General features: G+C 40.8%; 1 protein-coding gene across 1 annotated transcript in view; it reads right to left on the bottom strand.

Annotated features, from left to right (window-relative positions):
• Positions 1–26,963, bottom strand: part of cep295 (centrosomal protein 295) — a 119,878-nt gene that overhangs the window by 48,078 nt on the left and 44,837 nt on the right. The window contains exons 10-14 of the mRNA XM_041199489.1: positions 23,214–23,477; positions 22,042–22,148; positions 20,266–20,562; positions 16,919–17,019; positions 6,742–7,810 (exon numbers count right to left, since the gene is read on the bottom strand). Coding sequence (XP_041055423.1) covers positions 6,742–7,810; positions 16,919–17,019; positions 20,266–20,562; positions 22,042–22,148; positions 23,214–23,477 — 1,838 coding nt within the window. The remainder of the gene's footprint in view (positions 1–6,741; positions 7,811–16,918; positions 17,020–20,265; positions 20,563–22,041; positions 22,149–23,213; positions 23,478–26,963) is intronic.

Genomic DNA, 26,963 nt, shown 5'->3' with positions numbered 1-26,963 from the left:
TTTTTGTTTCAGATTTCCAGCAACCGCAGTATTTTGCTTTTTTCACTCCTATCAAGGAAGGAAAAAAATATTGACATGCCCATCATCTTTGAACTCAGAGATATCTCACCTGGATGGAGTCCATTGTTTTTGGTGATGGAAGTAACAATAGCATGGAGCAAGTCTGTCCGGACCAGGGCATGTAACAGACTAAAAGGGTTGAAAGGTGCTAAGTACTGACCATCCAGCAAGACGGCCTCAGGAAACGTGTTTATAATATTCCGATAAGAGCCATCATAAAAAAGGACAAGAGTTTCGAAGAGTTTGGCGCTGCTGTTAGAAGAAGGGTCAGGGCTGGTCACCTTGACTCCGGGCCTATAAATCAACACAGGGCAAATCAGCTGTGTTGAGGATTGCAAGTGGTTTCAGCCAAACTGTAGTGAGATTGGTCTGGGGTTTTGCAGACCACAGTCATGAAGGAGGGTCAGGAATGGTCAAACTGACTTACAGACCTACAATTCACACTGGAAAGGACCAACTACATGGGAGGATTGTAAATATCAGCCAAATCAGAGAGGTATTGGGGTTGAGGTATTAAATAAATTTAAGTGTAACAACCAAATCCTGGGGGAGATTTGGGTTTGAACTGAGGAAGGTTTGGGCAGAAATGTGGGGTTTTGCCTGTGGCTTTTAAATAGAGGCTTTCTAATAAGTCGTAGTGATTGTGTGTTTAAGTAGAAGTAGAGGTTAAATCGTGGAGGGATTTAAACAGGCCTAGCCAAATACATGGAAAAACTCAGCAGGTCTGGCAGCTGTCGAAGGGTCATGAGGACTCGAAACGTCAACTCTTTTCTTCTCCGCCGATGCTGCCAGACCTGCTGAGTTTTTCCAGGTAATTCTGTTTTTGTTCTAGCCAAATACATGTTGTGTATTGTCAATTACACTAATTTAGAGCTCTTTGTATTAGGGTGTTAGGAGTTTTAAAAATAAACAGCAAGTCTGTGGCTGAGCCAAACCCAGTTTCTGTGTAATTTTGTCCTTTATAAAAATCTGAAAGTCAAGAACCATCTGTAAGGGGAAACAGGAGCATGAATCTCTTAGTGCCAGACAAGTGAGCTGCTTTGTTCTGGATGATACAAAACCTCTTCTGTTGTTAGAGCTGCATTCATCCAGGCAAGTTGAGTATATTCCATCACACTCCTGACTTGTGCTTGTAAATGGTGGAAAGGATTTGGGGTGTCACAAAGCAAGTCGTTTACCACTGAATACACAGCCTCTAAGAAGCTCAGTCACAGTGTTTAACGTGTACAGTAGCATAGTGGCGTTGCTGGACTAGCAATCCAGAGGCTTGGGCTAATGATCTGGAGACTCAAATTCAAATTCCACCATGGCAGCCAAGGAATTTCACTTCAGTTAAATAAATAACAATCTAGAATAAAACATTAGCATCAGGAATGCTGACCATGGAACTACCCGTTTGTTGTAAAAACACAACTAGTTCACTAATGCCTTTTGGTCAAGGAAAGCATCTGCTCTTACCCTGTCTGGCTGCTACGTGACTCCAGAACAACAACAGTGTGGTTAGCTCATTTAACTGCTCCGTGAAATCACTTAGCAAGCAAGTTGCATCAAACTACCACAAGAAACAAGAATTAAAAGAATGGACCACCTAGAGTCAACCTAGGCACTGGACATGACAAAGGCACAACCAGCCCAATTGACCTTGCAAAACCCTCCTCAGTAAAATCTGGGAACTTATACCAATACTGGGAGAGCTGTCCAACATGACCAGTCAAAGCAACAGCCAATGTTCCAGTCTCTTCCGTCACTACCTTGAGAGGTTGCTGTACAGTGGCATACAGTCTTCAACATGGACTCTAAGCCTTATGCAATCTCATAGCATCAGGTCAAACATGGGCAACGGAGCCAGTTGATTGCCACCTACCACCCATCTTCAGCTAATGAATCAGTACCCCTTCATGTTGAACACTACTTGGAAAAAACACTGAGGGTAGCAAAGCCTAGTCACAATTTTTGATTAAGAGACATGGGTGTTGCTGGCAAGGCCAGTATTTACTGCCTATCCCTTATTGTCCTTTGGAAAGTTGTTATGAACCTCCTTCTGGAACCACTAGTCCATGTGCTGTTAGGTAGAGCTCCAGGACATTGACCCAACGCCTTTTGTCTTTGACCCTTTGCCTGGGCCAAAGTGCAAACATATGAGTTAAGAGGAGTAGGCCACTCAGCCCTTTGAGCTTGCTCCGCCATGCAATAAGATCATTGATGACACAGCTGAAGATGGTTGTGCTTAAGACACTGCCCTGAGGATCCCCTGCAATGTTGTCATGGGCTGAAGTATTGACCTCAACAACCACAAGCATCTATTTGTGCTAGGTATGACCCCAACAAGTGGAGAGTTTTCTCCCTGATTCCCACTGATTTCTGTTTATAGTATGCCTTGGGGTCACACTCCATCAAATGCTGACCCAATATCAATGGGCAGTCACACTCACCTCGGGTTGGGCCTAGGACACTACCCTGAGGAACACCTGCAGTGATGTCCTGTGGCTGAGCTGATGGTCCTCCAAAAAACATACCATCTTCCTTTATGCTAGGTGTGACCTCTGCCAGTGGAAAATTTTCTACCCGATTCCCAATGATTTCAATTTTACAAGGGTTCCTTGATATCACACTCAGTCAAACGCTGCCTTGATGTCCAGGGCAGTCACTCTCATCTCACCTCAGAAATTCAGCTCCTTCGTACATACGAAATAGGAGCAGAAGTAGGCCATTCAGCCCCTTGAGCCTGCTCTGCCAAGTAATAAGGTCATGGCTGATCTGTTTGTGTTGAGTTCTACATTCCCAACTCTCCCCCCACCACCGATAACCTTTAGTTCCCTTGCCTAACAAGAATCTATCTACCTCTGCCTTAAAAATATCCGCTTCCACCGCAGAGTTCCAAAGTTGCACAACCCTCGGAAAAAAATTCTCACCTGTCCTATAAGGGTGATCCCTAATTTTAAGAGTGTCCCCTAGTTCTGGACTCACCCACAAAAGGAAACTTCTTTTCCACGTCCACCTTGTCAAGACCATTCAGGATCTTATATACTTCGATCAAGTCACCCCTCACTCCAAACTCCAGTGGAAACAAGCCCAGCCTGTCCAATCTATCCTCATAAGACAACCCGCTCATTCCAGGTGTCAATCTAGTAAATCTCCTCTGAACCGCCTCCAATGCATTTACATATTTCTTTAAATAAGGAGACCAAAATTGCACACAGTATTCAACATGTGGTCGCACCAATGCCCCATATAACTGAAGCATAACATCTTTACTTTTATGTTCAATTCCTTTTGTAATAAAGGATAGCATTCCATTAGCCCTCTTGATTACATGTTGTACCTGCATACCAACTTTTTGCACACCTCCACCTCGGTGATCCTTCTGCAACTCAGAATTCTGCAGTCGTTCTCCATACAAATAATACTGTGCTTTTTTATTCTTCCTGCCAAAGTGAACAACTTCACATTTTCCCACATTATACTCCATTTGCCAGATTTTTGCCCTCTCACTCAAACTATCTATATCCACCTGCAAACTCCTTATCTTCTTCACATCATACTTTCCTATCTATCTTTGTGTCATCTGCAAATTTAGCTATCATCCCTTCGCTCCCCTCATCCAAGTCATTGATGTAAAAAAGTTGAGGGCACAGCAACACCCCTGTGGGACCCCACTAGTCACATCCTGCCAATCAGACAAAAACCCATTTATGCATACTCTTCATTTTCTGCCAGCCAGCCAATCTTCTATCCAGGCTAATAAGTTACCCCCTACACCATGAGCTTTTATTTTCCATAATAACCTTTGATATGGCACCTTATCAAATGCCTTCTGGAAATCCAAGTACAGTATGTCTACAGGCTCCCTTTATCCACAGCACATGTTACTCCATCAAAGAGCTCCAATAAATTGGTTAACTAGGAAATCCTATTTCAAAAAACCATGGTGACTCTTCCTGATTACCTTGTGTTTTTCTAAGTGCCCAGGTATAACTGCCTTAATGACCGATTCTAACACCTTCCCTACTATTAACTCTCCATTCTCACTCTCTAGAGAACCAATACTCAATTTAGCTCACTTTTCCTGTTTAAATACTTGTAGAATCTCTTGCTATCCGTTTTTACATTTCTAACTAACTTGCTCTCATACTCTAATTTATTTCTCCCGATTAACCTTAAAGTTATTCTTTACCGTTCTTTATATTCTGACCAATCATCTGACCTGCCACTCATCTTTGTGCAGTTATATGCTTTTTCCCCAAAGGTTCATGCTTTCTCTAACTTCTTTACTTAACCACAGATAGTGGGTCCTCCCTTTAGAATTGTTCTTTGTGGTAGGAATGTACTGATTCTGAGTATTCTGAAATATTCCCTTAAATGTCTGCCACTGCTTCTCTATTGAGCTATCCCCTAGCCTAGTACCCCAGTTCACTTCAGCTAGCTCAGATTTCATACCCACAGTTACCCATATTTAAGTTTAAAATACTAGTCTTAGACCCACTCTTCTCCCTTTCATACTGGATGTAAAATTCAATCATATTATGGTCATTACTACCTAGTGGTGCCTTTATCCTGAGGTTGTTAATTAATCCTGTCACATTACACCATACCAAGACTAATATAACCTGCTCTCTGATTGGTTCCAGAACTTGCTGCTCTAAGAAACTATCTCAAAAGCATTCTATGAACTCATCATTCAGGCTACTACTGCCAATCTGATTTTTCCAGTTTGTGTATATTAAAGTCACCCATGATTATTGCCGTCCCTTTATTACAAGCATCCAATATTTCTTCTTGTACACTTTGTCCTACATTGTGATTATTGTTACGGAGCCTGTAGACCATTCCCACTAGTGACTTCTTTCCCCCACTATTCCTCATCTCTACCCAAACCGATTCAACATCCTGATTTCCCGAACCAAGGCCATCTCTGAATATTGCACAAATGCTATCCTTGATTAACAGTATTACCTCTCTACCTTTACCTAGCTTCCTATTCTCTTGAAGGTCATATACCCCTCAATATTCAAGACACAACCCTCATCATCCTGCAGCCACGCCTCCATGATGGTCAGCAAATCACATTTATTTATTTCAATGTGCGTTATCAATTGTTTACTTTGTTATGAATGCTACGCACATTCAGATACAGAGCCTTTAGTTTTGTCTTTTTGCTATCTTTGTAATATCTAGTCTTGATTCTTGATGCATTCTTAGGTTCTTTTCTCTGTCCCTTCCTGCCATTCTATGACCCTCATTTCCCATATTACTTTTCTCCTCCCTTACCTTGTCTCTGCTCTTTGTTATACCACATCTTTCTACATTTGATCCCTTCTCCCACTATTTAGTTTAAAACCCACTCTATTTCCCTAGTTATGTGGTTCACAAGAACACTGGTCTCAGAACGGTTCAGACATAGACCGTCCCAACGGTACAGCCCCCAGTTTCCCCAGTACTGATGCCAGTGTCCCACAACCCAGAACTTCTCCCACACCAGTCTTTGAGCCACATGTTCATCTCTCTAATTTTATGCACCCTATGCCAATTTGCACGCAGCTCAGATAATAATCCAGAGATAATAACCTTTGAGGTTCTGCGTTTCAATTTAGTACCTAGCTCCTCACACTCTCTATGCAGAACCTCTTTCCGAGTTCTATCTATGTCGTTGGTATCTACATCAACTACAACAACTGGATCCTCCCTCTCCCACATCAAGTTCCTCTCCAGGTCCTGAGCAGATTTCCTAACTCTGGCAACAGGCACGCAACACAACCGTCCTGACGCTCACTCTTTGCTGCAGGGAAGTGTCAAAGCCCCCCACTATACTGTCCTCTACTACCACTACATTCCTTTTTGCTCCTCCCACTTGAATGGCTTCCTGTACAGAGGCATGGTCAGTTTGCTCATCCACCCTACAGCCCCTGCTCTCATCCAAACAAGCTGAAAGAAGCTCAAACCTACTGAACAACTGCAGAGGCTCACACCCCTGCCCTCTGGGTCCCCATACCTGCCTCACTCGGAATCATACCCTCCTGTCCCTGACTGCTAACAAAGTGGAAGACCCTATCCTAAGTGGTGCGGATGCCTCCTGACACAAAGCATCCAAGTAACTATCCCTCTCCATGATGTGTTGCAATGACTCTGAGCTGAAGTTCCTCAAGCCACAAAACACTTACTGTAGACATGTTTGCGCTGGATCATAATGTTATCCAAGAGCTCCCACATGCTGCAGCCTGCCACCCTTGACGACTTTTAAATAATTACTTAATTATATCACTTACTTATGTTGCTTTTTATGTATTTTATTAACTTTATCAATTTGTATACTATTTTAAACCTTAGGAATAGAATAGACCTTAGCCACTCACCAGATACTCACCAAACAGCTAGTTCCTTTCCTTGTAGTTTAGCAAAAACCAATTCCTACAGGGTGAGACAGATAGAAAAAGGAAACAAACACCTCCTCCCCCCCCCACAATTCACCAAACTCCCCCTGTCACCAAACTCCAAGTCTGCACTCAGTTTCCTCAGTTGCATTCATTTGCCAAGGCTGCACTAAAGAGGCCTGTATTTATGAGTTCTAGAGTCAAGTGGTTCTTGCAATGATAAAATGAAACTTTTACACTAAAGTCATCCTTTTCTACTTTATATATTACTGCACATGCAAAAATAAGAGCCCTTAGATATGTGTACCGTTACCTGATTTTCAATAAAATTCTTCTCCAGGGCATTGCACTGTTGTTGCATCGGTTCCTTGAGCTGGCTTTGCCTGTGGATGAACTCCTCCTGTAACTTGTGTGTTGCAGCAAGGTCCTCCCTCTGTCTATACAGCTGCTGCTGCAATTCTTTCAAATGTTCTTGTTGAACCCAAATACCTACTGGTGAAGCACACAACTTCTCTTGATCCCTCAAAGTTTCAGTATGCTTTGTGAAAGTTGTGGAAAGCATTGAGTGTTTCAAAGCTCCCCCTAAAATTTCTGATGTTCCCAGCTGTTCTCCTTGGGGTTTTGATTGACCCAGCAACATCTCCATTAACCTTACTTGTTTCAGCCCTTGCTGTGGCTCAACTATAGCTGAAGTCCGAATGCAAGGCTCTGAAACTTCTGGACCATTCACTTCAAGTACACTGTAGGGCATTACATGTCTTTCAGATTTTGGTGAATCACGTGGACTATTGCTTACATTGTATACAACAGACTGGTTTTGATTAAAATAGTCAGGGGCTTTAGAACTACTTAATCCATCTTCAGGTATTCTGGCTATTTGTTGCTGTGCCATTGTATTCTCAGCAATGGCAGCATGCTGCTGGGAAGTTTTGAGCAATGCTGAATCCAACACAATATGATTTTTAAAAAGTCGGTGTCTTGGTAAAAAGATAGAGGCATTTTTGGAACTCTCGGGTAAGCAAATTGTGTGACCTGGTGCTTGTATCGCTGGATTGATTTGTGTTTGACCAGTGTTCGTGCATGGTAATTCTGGTAGTTGTAAGTGAACAAATGGCATCGTCATGGGTTGCCTCTGATTCAGAGTTCTAGATTGATTCATAAAATCAGGATATTGAGCACTAGGAACAAAAGTCAGTTCAGGCTTATTAATAGATGTATCAACTTTGAGTTCAGGTCCATCACATTTATCATAATGGCTTATCTGAGGTACCAAGTGCTGCTCAGCTAAGTGCTTTGTTATCGTAGAAACAGGAGACCATCCTTTTTTCAACTGATACTCCTCTAATTGCTTCCTGATTTCTTCCACTGATTTTTTATGCAACCTTAAAATAAAACATAGCAAAAAGACTTACTACAGGTTATTTTCTTCAATAGCAGAAAAGTCATAAATGGCAACAACTAATATGTAAATCTACTATTCTTAAAAGAAAATAAAGGAAATACCCTTATAGAATGTACTACCACATTAAAAGCTAAAAAGTATTTAAAAATAAACAGTTAATTTATCAAAGCAAAATCTCATATCGCAAATTTTACTGAATGGTCTCGAAATCTCTCAAGCTAACCAATCAACATTGTGGTCTTGACCACCAATACTCCATTTGTTTAGGTAGGTTCCACATTATAAAAACATATAAAAAGTGTTCTCTTTTTCTCTTTCCTCATCCCACTGTTGTCCCACCTCCAATTGCTGAATATTTACTTCAGCTTCTACTCAGATTGAGAGAAATTCCAGATTCAAAGTAGGTCTGGAATCTATAACATATGGATCACAGAACAGCTATAAAATGTTATAGCACACAAATAACTATATGACCCATTTTGTGTGTGCTGGTTCTTCACTGGACCATCCCGAAACTAATCCTATTATTCTCTCAAACACATTGCATCTTTCTCTTCTTCAAATGTTTATCTACTCTTCCATTAAGAGATGCAATTGTTTCTTCCTCAATTAATCAGCATTCGAAAACATTCCATGCTTCAACTCTAAGGAAATCTCTTCCAACCAGTCCTCACTCTAAGTGAGGCTCTGAAATTGTTAACTGCGTCTTCTGTGTGGAAAGCAGTGGCATCAGGTCAAAGCACTTTCCAATTTGGAAAACCTATTGGACCTCCTCTCAGTTTTCTCTACATCAGTGGGAATATCTCAAGTTCCTCTTCAAACTAGGATTTCTTATCCATGCTGGTAACTATACTGTCAACTCTACACCCAGATCTTTTGATCAGCAGAAATGCTGGGTGCTGACCAGAAGTGGGTGAACGGTCAGGTCGGCTTGGAGGTGGGGAGTCAGGTCAGGGGTCGGTTGTGGTGCTCAGTTCAGTTACATTGGTTAATCTCTGAGTTACACCAAAGATTAAACTATGCAACCAATTCCAGGGTAAGTATCCTAATAAGTCCTGCATATCAGAGCTCAGGGCTGAAGACGTTTGTGGCTTCTCCAGGGCAGCGCAAATCAGCCCATCAAAGGTTAAGCTTCCTGGGCAATTAGAGCACATCGGTGCATGCCAAGACTTTCACAAGGTCCTAATGCATAAGACAGACTTAAGTTCAGATTTTGTTGCTCTGGACATCTGAAGATTTAGGCCTATGACTTTAAAGTAGTTTCTACAATTGTACATATTATTCTAACCATTGTCTTATACGGATTTACCATGACCTCTCTGTTCTTGTATGACATACCTTTACATAAAACTGATTTTAGCCTTTTTAATGGCTTTATCCAACTCCATTTATACTTTCAAAATCAATTATGTTTCTGTTATTGGAATGCAACAAATATTTAAATGAACATTAAAATAAGCAAGACTGTGCCCACATGTTCAAAAAGGTCATATAAACAGGACTTGGATGAGAGAACTGACCAGGAATAAACCCATTTTACAAATAATGGGTCTGAACTTCCATAGGGTGGCAGAGTAGGATTGCCACACTGCTCCTAGCTTTTTTTTAAAAATCTCAATCTTCTTTTGAGGTTTTGCTGTAAACCAGGTATCCAGCCAAGTTTAAAGGTCCTTGACAGGCCAGGGCTACATTCTTTGTAAGCGGGATTGAGAATCCCAGATGATATGCTGTCTACAAGTTGATAGGGTGTAGGACATTTCAAACTAGCTTGAATAATATTGGACAGAAAGAGGAAGGATCACTTGTGGCGATCAGTGTTGGGAACAATATCGGGAAAAATACCAGAAATTGGGGGCTAAATTAAACAACAGGGCCACAATGATTGTAATCTATGGATTATTATCTGAGCCACATGCAATTGGCATAGTTTCAGGAGGTGAGGACATGGCTGAAGGAATGTCATGGGAAAGAGGGGCTGAACTTCCCGGGACACTAGCACCAATATTGGGCCAGATACCATTGGGACAGGCTCTAATTGAACTGGGCTGACACCAGGGTCCTAGCAGCAAAGATAAATAGGGTGATCACAAGAATTTTGGATTCCTAACTCAGGTTGCGGAGGGCTTAGGTAGGAAAGGTGGTATAGGGAATAGCTCAGAAATAAAGGAAAGGGAAGACAGTAAATAACAGCCAGAAATTGTCCTTTAGACACGACGGGTAAAGAGAAAACTAAAAAGTGTAAAGTAATTAAATCAAGAAAGAGGAATAAGTGGTGGAGTAAATATAGCAAGAGGACAGGTTACAGTGCGTGGTCCAAACAAGCATTCTTTCGACAAACACAGAGAACATATGGGACAAACTGAACGAATTGCAAGTTCAAATTCAACTTGGGAGGCTATGTCATGGTAGCCATTACTGAGATATGGCTTCAAAATGTTGTGGACTGGAAATTAATTATACTAAGTAATAAGATTGACCAAAAAGATAGGGAAAATGGTCGAGGGGAGGTGTAGTCTTAGTGATTAAGTATGAAAGCACTTAAATGATAAGAAAGGATATAACAAGAGGGAAACAAGTAGTGGAGGAGACTTTTTACATAGAATTAAGAACTAGAAAAATACTTTAAAATTGTAGAGGGAGTCGTGTATAGGCCCCGTGCTGGCACCTGTGCAGTGGTAACTTGTTTAAATGCAGAGAATAGGCTAGCACACAGCAAAAAAAAGTGTTTTTAATAGAGAAATTTTAATTTTCCATATAGATTGAAATAAGCAGACTATCAGAAAAGGTGGTGAATTTTGAGTGTATCCAGGATAGCTTTCTACAACAATTATGTCCTAAAGCTAACAAGTGGGCAAGCAATATTAGATTTAGTAATGAGCAGTAAGCCAGATTTAGTAATTAACAGTATAAAAGTGCATGACCAGTTACTTGAAAGTAATCAGAACATGGTAGAGTTCAATGTGGTATTTGAAAAGGAAAAATGTGAAACAGCTATTAAGATTCTAGTTTCAGGTAAAGCTTACTTCAATGGGATGAGACAAAAACGGACGACAGTAAGCTTGGCAAATTGGTTAATGAGTAATATGACTTCAGATCAGTGGAAGGTGCTCAAAAAAGATTTAATGTGCTGTACTTGCTAAAAAAGAGAGCCATGGGAAATTAAAGGTAAGTGTCAATATAAATCTAAAGAAAGACAGAAAAAAAAAATTCAAAAAATAGCACACATCTTCATGAATAAGCAATACAAAGAACTGCAAAGGGTGACAAAACAGAGAGCCATGGAAAGGGAAAATATGACAATCATTGCAAAAAATTTTTTACAATTATATTCCAAAAAAGTGAGATCAGGAGCACAGATAATAGTGATACTGTAAATGAAAAAAAGAAATGACATATGAATAATTATTCTGCATCAGTGTTTACAGTGGAGGAGAAGGCAACATGCCAGACATCTCAAGTAAACTAATATTCAATCAGGGACAGGGACTCATAAAAATTAACGTAAACAAAGTAACAGCATTGAAGCAAATAACGGCACTAAATAGTGACAATCCTTAGGGTCAGATGGTTTCCATCTTGGGTTTAAAAGGAAGTAGGTAAGAACATTGCAGATGCCTTAACTCTTCCAAAGTTCACTTGATTGAGCAACTGTTCTTTTTGACTGGAAAACTGCATGTGACTGCATGTAAGGAAGGGGATAGGCGGGACACTAGGAAATTCAATACCAGTTAGCATAACATCATTTGTCAGGAATTTGACATTCTGTAATTCAGGATAGAGCAACTGAACACCTCAAAATATATCTTAGCATATCAGGGAGAGCCAGGATGAACTTGTAAAGGCTAGGTCATGCCCAATGAGCCTGACTTGACTTTTTCTTTTGAAGAAGTGACTAGGGTAGTGGACAGGGGAATGTCTATGGATGTTAGTTGTATGGACTCCCAAAAGGCATTTGAATCCTTCATTAGAGGCTGTTAGCTAAAGTTCAAGATCATGACACTGAAGAGAAACCAATGACCTGGTTAGAAACCTGATTGAATGGCAGGTGACAGACAGTCGGGATAATGGGCAGGGAGACTAATTGGTAGGGTTTGACTAGAGATGTTCCACACGAATCAGTGTTGGGGACGATTCACCATACTTATTAACAACTTAGATGATGGGATAGAAAGACACACATCCAAATTTGATGGCAAAAATAGCTAGCATTGTAAGCCATATACATGGAAACATAAAAGTGCATAAAGATGTGTAATAGATTAAACAAACGGTCAAAATTGTGGCAATGGATTTCAATGTAGGCAAATGATAAGTATTCACATTGTTCGGACAGAATACTCATTAAATAGTAAAAACGTGGAAACACTGGAGGTCCAAAGAGACTTTGGGGTCCAGATTCACAGGTCATTGAAATGTCATGACTAGGTACAGAAAATCATCAAAAAAGCTAATAGAACACTGACCTATATATCTAAACAATTAGAATACCAGAGAGTAGAAGTCATGCTTCAGCTATACAAAGCCCTGGCTGGACCATACGTAGGAGGAGTGCATCGAGCAGTTTTGGACACCGCTCCTTAGGAAGGATATAATGATCTTGGAAGGAGTGCAGAGTAAGTTTATCAGAATGATGCGTGGTCTCCCAGGGCTAAATTATGAGGAGGGATTACACAAACTAAAGCTGTATTCCCTGGAATTAAGATGATTATGGGGTCATTTGATTGAAAGATTCAAGATTTTAAGTACAACAGTTTGGGTAGATAAAGACACACTACTTCCACTGTTTGGTGAATCTAGGACTAGAGAATTTGGCTTAAAAATTAGAGCCAGGCCTTTCAGAAGTCAAGTTAGGAAACACTGAGGGCAGTACAGGCACGTTTGGCGGCATGAGCAGGAAATATGGCAAGGCGGCCAAAAATAGTTTGCAATCATCCCCACTGCCCATCAATGGTGAGCCGCGTTTCCCACCATTGGGAATTTCATTGTAATGCGTCTGCAGATCATTAAAAGCTCAGCTTGCCAGAATCATCCCACTGATGCGGGATCATCCGAGCATGCCGACATGTTTCACAACAGCATGTATAAGGGTGCATCTGGCACGCTGCACTTGAGGGGAACTCTGAGGTGGGTGTATTGTAATGTTGCGCAGCACTCGCGAGGGTCACCTGTTGGACTTCAAGGAAGAGGCACCGTGCATTCAGGTGAGGGTGCTGGCAAGTTGCTTTTTCCTAGCTGGCTGGCAGTGCGGTGCTGGGACAAGGACTGCCCTGCAGTTGAGGCAACTTCTGGGGGCACAGAGGACAGGGGGGGTCAAGGGCTGCGCTTTGGTCGATGGTAGCGCACAAGCACGTGCAGGGAGGAAAGTGGCCAGTGGCCATGCATTAGGGAAGCCTGGTATAGAGTGACCATTCCTCTGCAGCTGAGACAGTTCAGGCGCAGCAACATTGACATGCTTGGAGTTGGGCTTCTAGCTTATCTACCCACTCGAGCAACGCAGTGGCATGAAATTCCTACCCAGTGCTCCAAAGCTTTTCAACACCTGGGCACAAACTGCAAACTAATGAGCGTTTTAGTGGACTGCAGAACAGACGACTGCACCTGTTGCGCAATTTCCTTGCTCAAGCTGGCCATGGAGCAGTCACTGGTGGAGGCGCTCACAGCCCCTTGTAATGTCGTCACTCCAGTTTGGACCAGTCAGCCCCATGGTTCAAGCTAACAGCACAGCTTTGCAGTGCAGGTTAGGAGGATGCCTGCGCCTGAGCTGAGCACACAGCACGCAGTCCAGTGGGCAAAGCTGCCGCCAGTCAGGTGGAGTGGGCGGAGTTAGCTGGGGTCTCAGGCAGCCATGCACCACACTAAACACTGGTCATCCAAGTGGTGGCCAGCATGCGCCGGGATGCGTTAAGGGGCCTTCAGACTTGACCAAGAAAGGTTCTTAGTACACCCAAGCTAACCCATGTGTCTCTCTCTTTCATCCTGTAGGAGTACAACATCAGGCACATGGTGCCAGGTGACTTAACAGTGTGCCTCGTGGCTTAAAGAGAGCAGAGGCGAAAGAGAAAAAAAAAGTGACGGAGGCGCCTGGCTGGGCAGAAGGAGGAGCAGCGTCCTCAGGAAGAAGGGGCAGCTGGAGCTCCCGCACATGCTGCTCCAGAAGCTCGTCATCAGACTCAGGCTCAGCAGGTTTCTGGCCTCCAGCAATCCTGAGTGCCGGATACCTGGGTAGTCCCTGCTGCTGCCTGCTATGGATCAGACAGTGCAATGTGTCCACCAGATTGTGATCCTGAGGCTACTCTAAAGCTAGGTCCCACCGAGGTATGTGCTCTGCGCTGGTGGAGATGTGGGTGAGCTCTGTGATGGGCCTTTAATGAGCAGACAATCTGTTTTTTGTGATACTGATTGAGGGACAAATATTGGCCAGGACACCATGGATAACTCCCCAGCTCTTCTTAGAAATATTGCCATGGGATCGTTTACATCCACCTAAACAGGCAGATGGGGCCACTAAGGTCTTATCTGATCCATGGCACCTCCCAACAGTGCATTTTTGCCTCAGGACTGCACTGGAATTTGAGCCTCGATTTTTGTGCCCAAGCGCTGGAGTGGGACTTGCACCCAAACCCTGTGATTCAGAGGCAAGTGCTACCAACTAAGCCACAGCTGAAAGGTACGAAGAATACAGATAATGAATGGGGTAAAGTTTAATAGGAAGAATGTATTGGGAAAGTTGGCTATGTTTAAGAGTGGTTAAGTCGCCTGGTCTGAATGGCTTGCATTCCAGGTTAAGGGAAGTGGGCGTGGAGGAGACAGAAGGCCATGCCACAATCTCCCAATCTTCTCTAGGTATAGCAATGATGACAATGGATTGGAGGGTGGGAAATGTGACATCTTCATTCAAGAAAGGATCCAAGAACATTCCTAGTAGCTACAGGATGGTCAGTTTAACATCAGGGTGGATAAGGCTTTAGAAACAATAATCAAGGGGGGGATTAAAAAACTTAACAGGCGCTTGGAGAGATTTGAATTAATTAAGGAGAGCCAGCATGAATTTTTAAAAGGCAGATCATGCTTGACTAAACTAACTAAATTTTTTGTGGAAGTAACAGAGAAGATTGATGAAGGGAAAGCAATGGGTATTGCATATATGGATTTTAAGAAAGCATTTGACAAAGTGCCTCATTAAAGGCAGGTTAACAAAATTGAGGCTCATGGAATAGGAGGGCCAGCATCAGTTTATAGGCTCAAGGATAGAAAACAGCGAGTCATAGCAAATTGTTTTTTTTCCAGACTGGAGGATGGTAGACAATGATGTTCCCCCAAGGGTCAGTGCTAGAATCACTGATTTCCTCATCTATATAAACAACTTGAATATTGGAACATGGCAGTGTGGCAAACAATAAGGGTAATATCAATCAACTGTAACAGAACATAAATAGACCAGCAGAATGGGCAGACAAGTAGCAGGTGGAATTTAATAAAGAGAAGTGTGAGGTGATGCACATTGACAGGAGGGTTAGAGAGGCAAAACAGAGTTAACGGCATAGTTCTATAAAGTGTACACGGACAGGAGGACCATACATCTTTGAAGGTGGCAGGACATATTGAGAGCAGCTAGCAAAGCATATGAAATAATGGGCTTCATAAATAGAGGTTTTAAGTACAAAAGCAGGGACGTTATGCTGAACCTTTATAATGCTCTGGTTAGGTCACAACTAGGGCATCGCAATCGATTCTGGCTACCTCATTTCAGGAACGACGCAAGGATGTAGAGGAGATTAACCAGAATGGTTCCAGGGACAAGGGATGTTAGCTGCAAGGTTTGGCTGGGGAAGTTGAAGTTGTTCTAATTGGAGCAAAGGAGGTTGAGAGGAGATTTGGTAGAGTTTGATAGAATTGTACAAGATTATGACTAGTTTAGATAAGGCAAAGAAAAGTTGTTTCCATTAGCTGATTGTACAAGAACTAGAGGAGATAGATTTAAGGTTTAGCAAAGAGATGTGCAGGTGTGTGAGGAAGAACTTTTTGATGTAGCGATTTGGAAATCATTGCCTAAGAGGACAGTGGAAGCAGAGACGGTGAGTGATTTCAAAGGAAATTGGATGGGCACATGAGCAAATAGAGGGACAGAGAAGGGGAATGGGACTGATTTTATTGCTTTACAGAGTCAACATGAACTCGATGGACCAAATGGCCTCTGTGCGCTGTAATGACTCCATGATTTATACATGCAAGGGTGATAGAAGAGTACTCTTCTACAAACAGCAGTTGATGCAGGTCAATTGTTAAATTGTTAATCTCAGATTTAAAGTTATGTTAACTGAACGTAGCGAGATATAGGGCACAGGCAAATGGAGCTAGGTCACAGATCAGAGTGGCAGACCAGGCTTAAGGGGCTAAATAGCCTGCTCCTGTTCTAATTTTTTCCTGTGCTCTTTTTTGTATTTGTCTACTTTCTTAAAAGCTGGCTGAGTACTTATTTTAAACAAACAAATGACTAAGCTGCAGAAATGCCAAGCCCACCGTCTCAAAATCAAGAAACAAACTCTTTTTTCAAAAGAAGCAATTTGCTACAAAAACCATGCATTTTTTTCAAAATGTAAATCAATACAGATCCAAGCCATTCAAAGTTTGCCAAGGACTTCTCCGTTGTAATGGTGCTGCCTCTAAGTTTAGGTACCACGCAGAAGAGAAATCACTCAGATTTTGGAATGCCTGTGAAAATTCTAAGAATTCAGAACTCTCTCACAAGATTGACTTAATTGTACTGAGAAATTAGATCACCTGCAATAATGTTGATAGTTGGTATGTATGGGGTTATTGCAGTTTCATGTCCGTAACTGCACTGCCCCAAAACATACAGTACATCAAATCAGCATTACACAGATTGTTGCATGAGAAAACTTTCTGCAGACATTTGCATCAAAACACAGATTTAAATAATTTCATCAGTAAACACAATCTACGATTACGAGCCAAAATATATAGCTTATATACACCTTTTCAAAAATCTAAAAAATACATGTTTCACACTAAGTAATGAATAACTAAGGGTTTCTGCAAGTCAGGAAATAAGCAACTGAATTCTTGCCTGTTTTGTTCAATAAGATGCTGCTGATACTGATGAATTGTATGCATATGTTCATCTGCTGGCGCCAGCTTGTTTGATACAAGAAGCTTGCAATGCTCAATCTGTGGAGAATACAAAATAAACCAAATGATCTGTTTTTGAAAAAAAAAAATCAAGTTCTTGTCCTTTGTAATGCACAGATGAATGCATTGGACACCTGCTTAACAAAAAGCTAAAACTTTGTTTATACCCTGTATACCCACGAAGCATGCTATAATGGAGCAAGAAGTACTTTATAATAAAGAGTGTAGTAACTAATGGCTTAGGTAGAAATGATGATATATTAAAATCTCCAGACATGTATTAGCAAATGGTGTTCAAAATACTTCATTAATTTTCTTTTCCATACAAAGAGCTGATTCAGGTCCTAGTTAAAAACAGAAACTTTTGCACTTCACATCATATGTAATAATTATCAAGGGACTTATAAAGGAATCTCTATCTTCATTAAACACTGTCCCATTGAATCCCATACTATATCTCTCCAAAGAATAGCAATTTCATGGAAAGCAGATTAAATAAAGGCAATAATTAATAATAAAAGATAGGACTACAGTTATTTGCCTAAAAAGCCTAGAATGAGAAATTAGTTTTACTGAATGCTAATCAGATCAGGACATCAATTCTATACAGCACTGCAATAGAAACTTAAGTATTGCATGAAATGATCGGAAGCAATTTATACTTTCTGGTAACCAACTTGAAATGTTATTAGAGCCTGTTAATACACCAGGGCATCTTATTCAAGGAAATGAAAAAGCATAAGATAGAACAAAGCTGCCTAATGCTTTTAGCTAAACATGTGCAGCTGAACCGTGAGGTCCATAAGGCAAATAGCATGTGTGGGTGTGGGAAAATCTTTGATATCTGTTGAGCATGAAAACATACTGACTGGCTCATGTCTCAAGTTTTCCACTATATTTTGCTAAATAAAAGGCAGTCAATTAACCACTGGTAACAACTACCTCAGAGGGCAAAGAATAAGGTTTTGATCTATTACTGCCATTTGAGTCAACATTGGGATACATTGTCCACTCCCCCAATTAGAAGGGCATCCGATTCACTCTGCTTCTTTCAAGAGCCACTTTGCAACTGGATATGATGCAAAGAAACATATGGCTGGATTTCATGGGGCACTGTGGTCTCCCCACCCTGGTTAAAAAGTCACAGGGGGTGGGGTAAGAAGCCCACCCATGTCCCAGTCGCTGTCCTGCACCAATTTAATGCTAATAAGGCGAGACTTCCACCCCTTTCTCGGGAGGAAGTTCTGCCTTAAAGGGCTGCTGGCCAACTGGATGGCCGACAGCTGGGCGGCAACACGAGCCAGTGCTGGGACTACAGGCAGCCTCACCACATTGAGGAGTGCAAGTCTGGGATTGGGGGTCTTGGGAGGAATGGGGATTGGTTGGGGAGGGGGGGCCAGGGTTCAAGAGGCTAGAGAGAGAATTAAAGGAGGGTGACCATTGAGAGTAGGGAGGGTGCCTCTGCTGGCAGGGGCAGCAGATGCATGGGAACTCCATCAGTAGCAAGTTCCCCTCCAAACCACACACCATCACTGTTCCTTCACTGTCACTTCGTCAAAATTCTGAAACTCCCTCCCTAACAGCACTGTGGGTATACCTACACCACATGGACTGAAGTGGTTCAAGAAGGTGACTCATCACCAACTTCTCAAGAAATAGAGAATAAAAATGGTGGCCTAGCTGGTGATTACCCTCGTCTACCTTATCACACCTACTTAAAAAATTCAAACAAGTTGGTCAGGTACAACATCTCAACAAATTCATGTTGTGTGCCTTGAATTATGTGTCTTTCTAAATGATAACTTATACTGTCTTAGATATCGCCCCCCCCAATAATTTGCCCACCAGGAAAGTTCGGCTGACTGGCCTGAAATTACTCGGTCTAACCTTGTTCCCTTTTTAAACAATGAAACAACGTTAGCTGTCCTTCAAACCTCTGGCACCATGACTGTAGCTAGAGCAGATTAAAAAAAATTCATCAGAGCCTCTGCTGTCTTCTCCTTTGTTTCTCTGAACAGCCAGGGATAAATCATCATGCTTGGATGAAATGTATCTACTTGCAGAGATGTTAAACCCCTTTGTCTGGTCTTTGAGCTAACAACCAGACAATCCCCCAGGGCCAACTTTTTGTAGTGTTCACAAATATTCTGAACCTCTGCCAATTTTTTATCCCTTCAAAACATCTAGGCAAAAATAATGCGGATCTTTTAAACCTGTGAAAGTATTCTTTCCACACCACATCCAATACACTGATAACTACATGGCTGATTATGCCTACTTCCATCCTCATGGAGGATGCTGCTTTCCAATTTGTTTGCATATTCCAGCCTAGAACATTGGAGATTTAAAATTATACCTTGCACGTACAGGGATAGTGCTTTTAGGCAGAACTAATTTGCATTATCTGCATGGGAGCTTGCATAACCTACTAAATCAACCACAATAAATTAGATTCTACAATTCTCTTCCTCTCAAAATGCTTAATTACCCAAACTCCAAAAAAAATAGAGTAGATTGTTGTACAAAATAAGACATCCCTATTTATACAGGAACATTGTGTACCCTCATTTCTTCTCCAGGACCACCCCCCACCGCACCCCATCTTGCTGCAATTCTTTTGATTCTCACTCTTGAATGTCTTCCTCACCTCAGTCCCTGGCACATATTCCTTTACTGTGGGAATCTATTACTTACCCCTTTTTAAACGTTATTGGTATATGCAAGCTAGGAGCCAATATGTATGTACAAGTCAGAGGATAAGGCAGATGCCTGAAAGATGTTGCAACAAAAATAATGGAGACATACAAGCCACCATGTACAGCATATGTATCAGCCAGAAGCACAGTGAAGAAGTCATCAGCTAGGAGGGGTCCAAAGTGTTCAAGGAATGCTTGCCTTGACATGGAGTCATTTCTGAGAGAGCCACATTGTGTGAAGTAACTTCATTTTCTTATAGCACAAAGTCTTTATTCTGTTTAAGCAGGGAAAAGCATTCCAAAAGAATTCTATAAAAGCAAAGTAATTAGAATCTTTCACCTGTGATGCCACATCTCGTCCTTTCATTCTTTTTCAATAGCCAAAATAAATTGCTGGTAACATACTAAACAGAATCAGCATGATCAGCTATTATTACTTGCATTCAGTGATAAATATATAAAATGCTCTATAAAAAAAGTCAAGTTTGCTCTCTTCATCCTTTTTATAATGCAATCATTTATGACAAAATAAAAACCTGCATTAACAGGCAAAATTTAAGGCCCTGCAACAGAAATCCAATTCACTTACCTCAGTATTCACATTTGGGTGCCCTATATCCTTATTTGCAGTTTGAGGTCTCCAAGTACCTTGTTCATTCACAGTGTTATTTTTCCTTTCCTCCCGACATCCCAAACAGTCATCTCCTTTCCCATGCTCCTGCTGTGACTGCTTTTCAAAATCACTACTCAGTCTCACTTGCATTTGAGTTTCTTCTCCTTGCTGCAGTAACCGAGCTTTCTGCAAATGGGCTTCTAGATTCCGTTTCTGCTGTTCAGATTGCCAGATCAAAGCCAATTGTTGCTGTTTCTGTTCTAATTCATGCAACTAATGAAAAAACAAAAGTGGAGACAGGTAATGCATCAGGGGTACAATGATACTTAATTATAATGTAGGAAGGGCTGGGTGGCACAACAGGTTAGAACTGGGACTCAGCCCGTCACTTTTCTGTAAGTCTGAGGTTTGGATATATGGAAAGAACTTTATTGTATCTTAACTATACTGTAACATATTTGATGTTGACAATGCAATAACTGGAGAAAATGCTCTCTTCACCACACATGATGAACACAAATTCCAGCCTCATATCCCACCAAAAAATTTTCTTCTTAATTAGAATATTTGCACTCCAGTTTCTTAATTCCAGCATCTTTCAGATAGTACAGGGGTACAACCTGGGGGACCATGAGGATAAATCATTGAAAATAAAAGCCCTTCCAATGTTAAGGCATTACTCTTACACTAAACTACATTTAAAAAAAGGCATTTCTCCTGAATTACCAAATTAACAAAGTAGAAAAAAATGAAACAATAATCAGCATTTATATAGCATTTTTAATAGTAAAATGTCCCAAAGTGCTTCATAGGAGTGTTATCGAACAAAATTTGATAATGAGTCACATGGTGAGATATTGGGACATCTCTGACCAAGCTTTTGGTCACCTCTGTATTAAGAAGCAACTTGGAAAAAGAAAAATGGTGCTATGTAGACAGATATGTTTGGATGGAATTCCAGAGCTTTGTATATAGGCAGCTGAAGGCATGGCCAAAAAGGTAGCTTGAAGGAAACTCGAAGAAATATCAGAAGGTTATAGTTCTGCTGGGAGGTTACAGAGAAAAGCTGACCATGGAGGGATTTAAACACAAGGATGAGAATAATGGTGATATTTTTGAAATACAGTTGGAGCTTTCATTTCAAGAATTAAGACAATGCCAAGAAAGCAACGTCCATTTGATGAAGTGATAGTTCCGCTGGTGCTATTTTAGCATACAGCAGGGAATTTATACTAGCCAAAATATTTCCAGAGAGATAACAGGCCACCTCATGAATGTGATAGATAAAATTAGAGTTTGGTGAGGGAGAGAAAATCATTCAGTGAATCCTGTACACTTGTGCATGGCCACAGAGACCTCAGAAGGTAAAAATACTAAGCTAGAAAAAAGTCAGGTGATTTGAACCAGGAAGACAGGTAGATGGTGGAGCCACAGTAACTGGTAGAAGTTCTGTGTCTACCCATCGCTAGTAATAAAACCACCCAGAGAGAAACCCAGCCTAAAATATATACTTTCAGCTTCATTTTTTTTCAAATTTTCAGTAGATTTCCAGTGTAGTTAAGTGCCAAAAGATTCATCCAAATGATTAAAATAGAAAGTACATTGAGCATGCTGCAGTGCTAACGCGCACTTTGTAGCAGGCCAGAAAAGTATTAACTATCTTTGTGGGTAGGAGTGTTAGCACAAAGTAAATATACAAAAAAACGTCTGTAACTTAGCCGGTGTTTTTGTTTTGAGTTTCCACAAACATACTTGTTTCTTTCTGTCTGTGTCAGATCTAATTCTACTTGCTTGCTCCTTCGGATGACATAAGGTAGCACTTCCGGCCATTATGGTACTTTCAGAAACTTCATTTTGCTCTAGAAAAGCACAACACCATGCATTATGCTTCACAAATATATGTCATTCATTACATAATTGATATATAGCATAAGGCATTTAATTTACATCAAATCCACAATGCCTCAAATTAAGTTTGTTTTAAATTCTACCCAACATTTTATACGTACATATAGATTAGGAGCAGGCACTTCAAGAGTGAGGGTGGGGAGGCGACAGAGAGAGAGGGTGAGAGAGGGGGTGAGCACGTGTGCGCGTGCATGCCTGGCTCACTCCCAGCCTCAGAAATCTCACTCAACCTCATCCCCACACACCAACTGATATTCACACCCACTCAAATAACGAATGAGGGTGAATGAATGAACACCCTCAAGACTTGGAATGAGCCGGACACACATATAGACCCTCTCTCATGAACGGGCACCTTTATTAATTACTTTTTTTCAATTATCAATTTATTGCTTTGACATTGCTTTATTTTTGCTCAGCAAGTTGTTTCTCTTCATCATACCTCAACTCTTGTTTTGAAATTCACATATCTTTCTGAAATTTGCTCATTGGCTCCTTGATTGAGAAAATAATGGAAATATGCCCCCCTACCCCCACACAAAAAGGTTGGACAAGCCTGATGTAGGTTATAAATAGTTAAGGCCCCAACACCAATTCTACTAGTTATAGCTTGCCAACCTGAAAAAGACCCATTTATCCTGAACCTCTGCTTTTCATTAGCTAACCAATCCTCTAACCATGCTAATATGTTATCCCTTACACCATGAGCCCTTACTTTGTGTCATAATCTTTGTGGTGACACCTTATCAAGTGGCTTTTGGAAATCCAATTACACCAAATCTACCTGTTTCCCTTTATGTACGATGTTTCCTCAAAGAACTCTAATAAATTAGTCAAATATGATTTGCCTTTCATAAAACCATGTTGACTCTGCCTGATTGCATTAAGATTTTCTAAGTGATATTAAAATAAGATTTCTGAAAAAGCAACAATACAAAACTTAGATTTAGAATTAGTTTGAATGATTGCGCAGTCTAAAAAGGATGTCAGAATTGAACATTCATTATAGGACTTACGTTTATTTGCATCAAATAGCACTGACTGCATTTCTTGATTCCCTTCACTTGCATTGTTGTTGGCTGTGGATTTTGTCAAAATTCTTTGCTCACTTTCTTCACTGGTGATAGAACCTGACTCAATGGTCATATCTTTGTTTACACCCTTTGGTTCAGGTTTTGAAGTACAATGTTCCCTTTGTGTCCTTATCTTGGTAAATAGTTTCTTTAAGGCAGCCTTAGATAGGCTTCCAGAGGTTTGACTGGATGCAACCAACTGTGGAACTTCACAGCAGCAGAAAATGGTAAAATTAGTTAAAATGTGCAAACGTTTTTTAAATCTCTACACCATTCTACTAATTGTTTCACCAAAATGAAAATTAAACAAAAATATCCTCAAAATTTGATGATCTACAGAGAAACCATGAATACAAACATATGAATCATATAAATTAGTACATTAGTGGTATTATACAACATGTAGTACCATAGAGAGTAACAATTGAAATTATAGGGTTAAAGAAATGCCTTCAAACCTAATAAACCAATCCCTTTTTGACAGATTACACCCATCATTATATGCCCACTCATATCACTGGATCCCTTCCACTTTCAACAATACATCCAATTTTCTCCAGAACCCAACTTGTATTATTTAATTCAGTGGTCATCCCTGGCCCTTACTCCAAAACATTTCATCCTCTATTTTACTTAACTGCTCTTATGTTCCCTGTATTAAACCTTTTGGGACATAGGAACAGGAGTAGGCCATTCAGCCTGTCGTGCCTGCACTGCCTTTCAATACAATCATGGCTGATCATCCACTTCAATGCCTTTTTCCCCACACTATCACCATATCCCTTTATGTCATTGGTATTTAAAAATGTCAATCTCTGCTTTAAACATAGTCAATGACTGAGCTTCCATAGCCCTCTGAGGTAGAAAATTCCAAAGATTCACAACCCTTGAGTTTAAAAAAACTCCTCATCTTAGTCCTAAGTGGCTTCTCCCTTATCTTGAAATTGTATCCCCTGGCTGTAGACTCCTCAACCAGGGGAAACATCTTACCTGCATATACCCTGTCTATTCCTTTAAGCATATGGTAGGTTTAATGAGATCACTTCTCATTATTTGAAACTGTAGAGAACACAGGCCCAGTTTCTCCAATCTCTCTTCGTAGGGCAGGTCGGCCACCCCGGGAACAAGTCTGGTGAGCCTTGGTTGCACTCCTTCTATGGCAATAATATCCTTTCTAAGGTAAGGGGACCAAACCACCAGAGAGTACTCCAGGTGTGGTCTAACCAAGGTTCTATATAATTGAAGCTGGACTTCGCTACTCCTGTACTCAAATCCTCTTGCAATAAAGGCTAACATAGCATTACCCTTCCTAATTTCTTGCTACACCTGCATGTTAGCCTTCCGTGACATATTGACAAGGTCACCAAGGTCCCTTTGTACATCTACACTTTTTAATCTCTTGCTATTTAAGAAATCCTCTGCACCTATCAAACTGGATAACCTCATATCTTTCCACATTATATTTCATCTGCCATGTTCTTGTTCACTCATTAAGTCTGTCTAAATCCTCTTTGTTGCTTTGCATCTCTCTCACAACACACATTCCCACCTAGCTTTGTGTCATCCATGAACTTGGAAATATTATATTTGGTCCCCGTATCCAAATCATTGATATACATGGTGAATGGCTGGGGCTCAAGTACTGATCTCTGCGGTACCCCATTAGTCACAGCCTGCCAATGATCTGTTTATTCCTACTGTTTTCTCTGCCTGTTAACCAATCTTAATCCATGCCAGTATATTACCTCCTATCCCATGTGCTTTAATTTTGCTAACCAACCTCCTGCGGGGGATTTTATTGAAAGCCTTCTGAAAATCTGAGTATACTACGTCCACCAACTCTCCTTTTATCAATTCTGTTAGTAACATCCTCAAAAAACTCCAACAGGTTCATCAAACATGACTTCCCATTTATAAATCCATGTTGACTATGTCCAATCAGATCATTATTATCCAAGTATCTCCACAGTAACCTCTTTCAACCTTCTGGGATGTACAATATCAGGTCCCAGGGACTTAGCAACCTTCAGTCCTAATAATTTCTTCAACACAACTTTCTTATTAATACTAATTTCCTTCAATTCCTCATTCTCCCTAGTCCCTTGGATCTCCGATTCTGGGAGATTTTGTGATTTCTTGTATTTTCCTTAGTGAAAACAGGCTCAAAGTAATCATTTAGCTTCTCTGCCATTTCTGTTCCCCATTATGAATTCTCCTGACTCTGTCTGTAATGGATCCACATTTGTCTTAGCCGAAGGTTTCCTTTTTACGCACCTATAGAAGCTTGTAAAGTCTGTTTTTATGTTTTTTGCTAGTTTATATTCATATTCTATTCTCCCTTTATCAGTTTCTTGGTACTCCTTTGCTGTATTCGAAAATGCTCCTAATCTTCAGGTTTATTACTATTTCTGGCACCTTCATAGGCCCTTTCTTTTCATCTTATATGATCTTTAAATTCCTTTGTTGGCCACGGTTGACTGACTTCTTTTTCGGTTTTTGTGCCTTGAAGTAATGTATAATTCCTGTAAACTATGTAATAATTCTTTAAAAATATTCACTGCCTATGTGCCACCATATCTTTCAATGTATTTTCCTAATTCACCTCAGCCAATTTGCCCCTCATACCACCATAATTTCCTTTGTTCAGACTTACACCCTGGCTTCAGATTGAACTACCTCACTTTCAAACATAATGTAAAATTCTATCATATTATGGTCACTCATCCCTAAAGGTTCTTTTACGGAAAGATTAATTAGTCCTTTGTCGTTGCAAAATATTAGGTCTAAAACAGCCTGTTCTCTAGTCGGTCCCTCAACATATTGTTCTAGAAAACCATCCCTAATACTTCAGAAACTTGTCATCCACATTACTACTGATTAGGTTAACCCAGTCTATATGCAAATTGAAGTCATCCATGATCCTGTAATACCCATGCATATGCTTCTCTAATGTGCTGGTTAATACCATGTCTCACACTACCACTATTGTTTGGTGGCCTATATACAATCCTACCAATGTTTGCTGCCTCTTGCTGTTTATTAGCTCCACCCAAACAGATTCCACATTTTGTTCTTCCTATGAGAGCCTCCCTTACTAATGTACTGATCCCATCCCTTATTAGCAGCGTGACACCACTTCCTTTTCCTTTCTGCCTGTCCTTCCTAAATATTGAATACCGTCAAATATTCTGTCCCCAGTCTTGGTCACCCTGTAGCCATGTTTATGTAATGTCAATTAGATCATACCCATTTACCTCTATTTGTGTCTTTAAAGCATCTACCTTGTTGCGAAAGCTGAGTGCATTCAGGTAGAATGCCCTTAACTTTGTCTTTTTGACATTATTTGACATTCTAAACTTAGTTGATGGTTTCCTTCATTTCTCCTGCCTTCTAATTTCACTTGTCACTTGCCTACTTCCCATTACCAGGATTGCTTCCAATTTGAGCTACCCCTCAGGTTCCCATCCCCCCAACAAACTAGTTTAACCTTCCCAACAGCACCAGCAAAATCTCCCTTTGAGGATATTGGTTCCAATCCTGTTAAGGTGTAACCCATCCAGCTTGTACAGGTCCCACCTGCCCAAGAACTGGGCCCAATGCTTCAGAGGTCTCATGCCCTCCCCTTACACCACATCTCCAGTCATGTATTTAAATCGATCAATCCTACTATTCTTATGCTCACTAGCATATGGC

Source organism: Carcharodon carcharias, chromosome 11 (genome assembly GCF_017639515.1).
Source record: "Carcharodon carcharias isolate sCarCar2 chromosome 11, sCarCar2.pri, whole genome shotgun sequence".
NCBI classification, from domain to species: Eukaryota; Metazoa; Chordata; class Chondrichthyes; order Lamniformes; family Lamnidae; genus Carcharodon; species Carcharodon carcharias.
The sequence above is the reverse complement of the archived record's forward strand: the minus strand, read 5'-3'. Positions and strand labels throughout refer to the sequence as shown.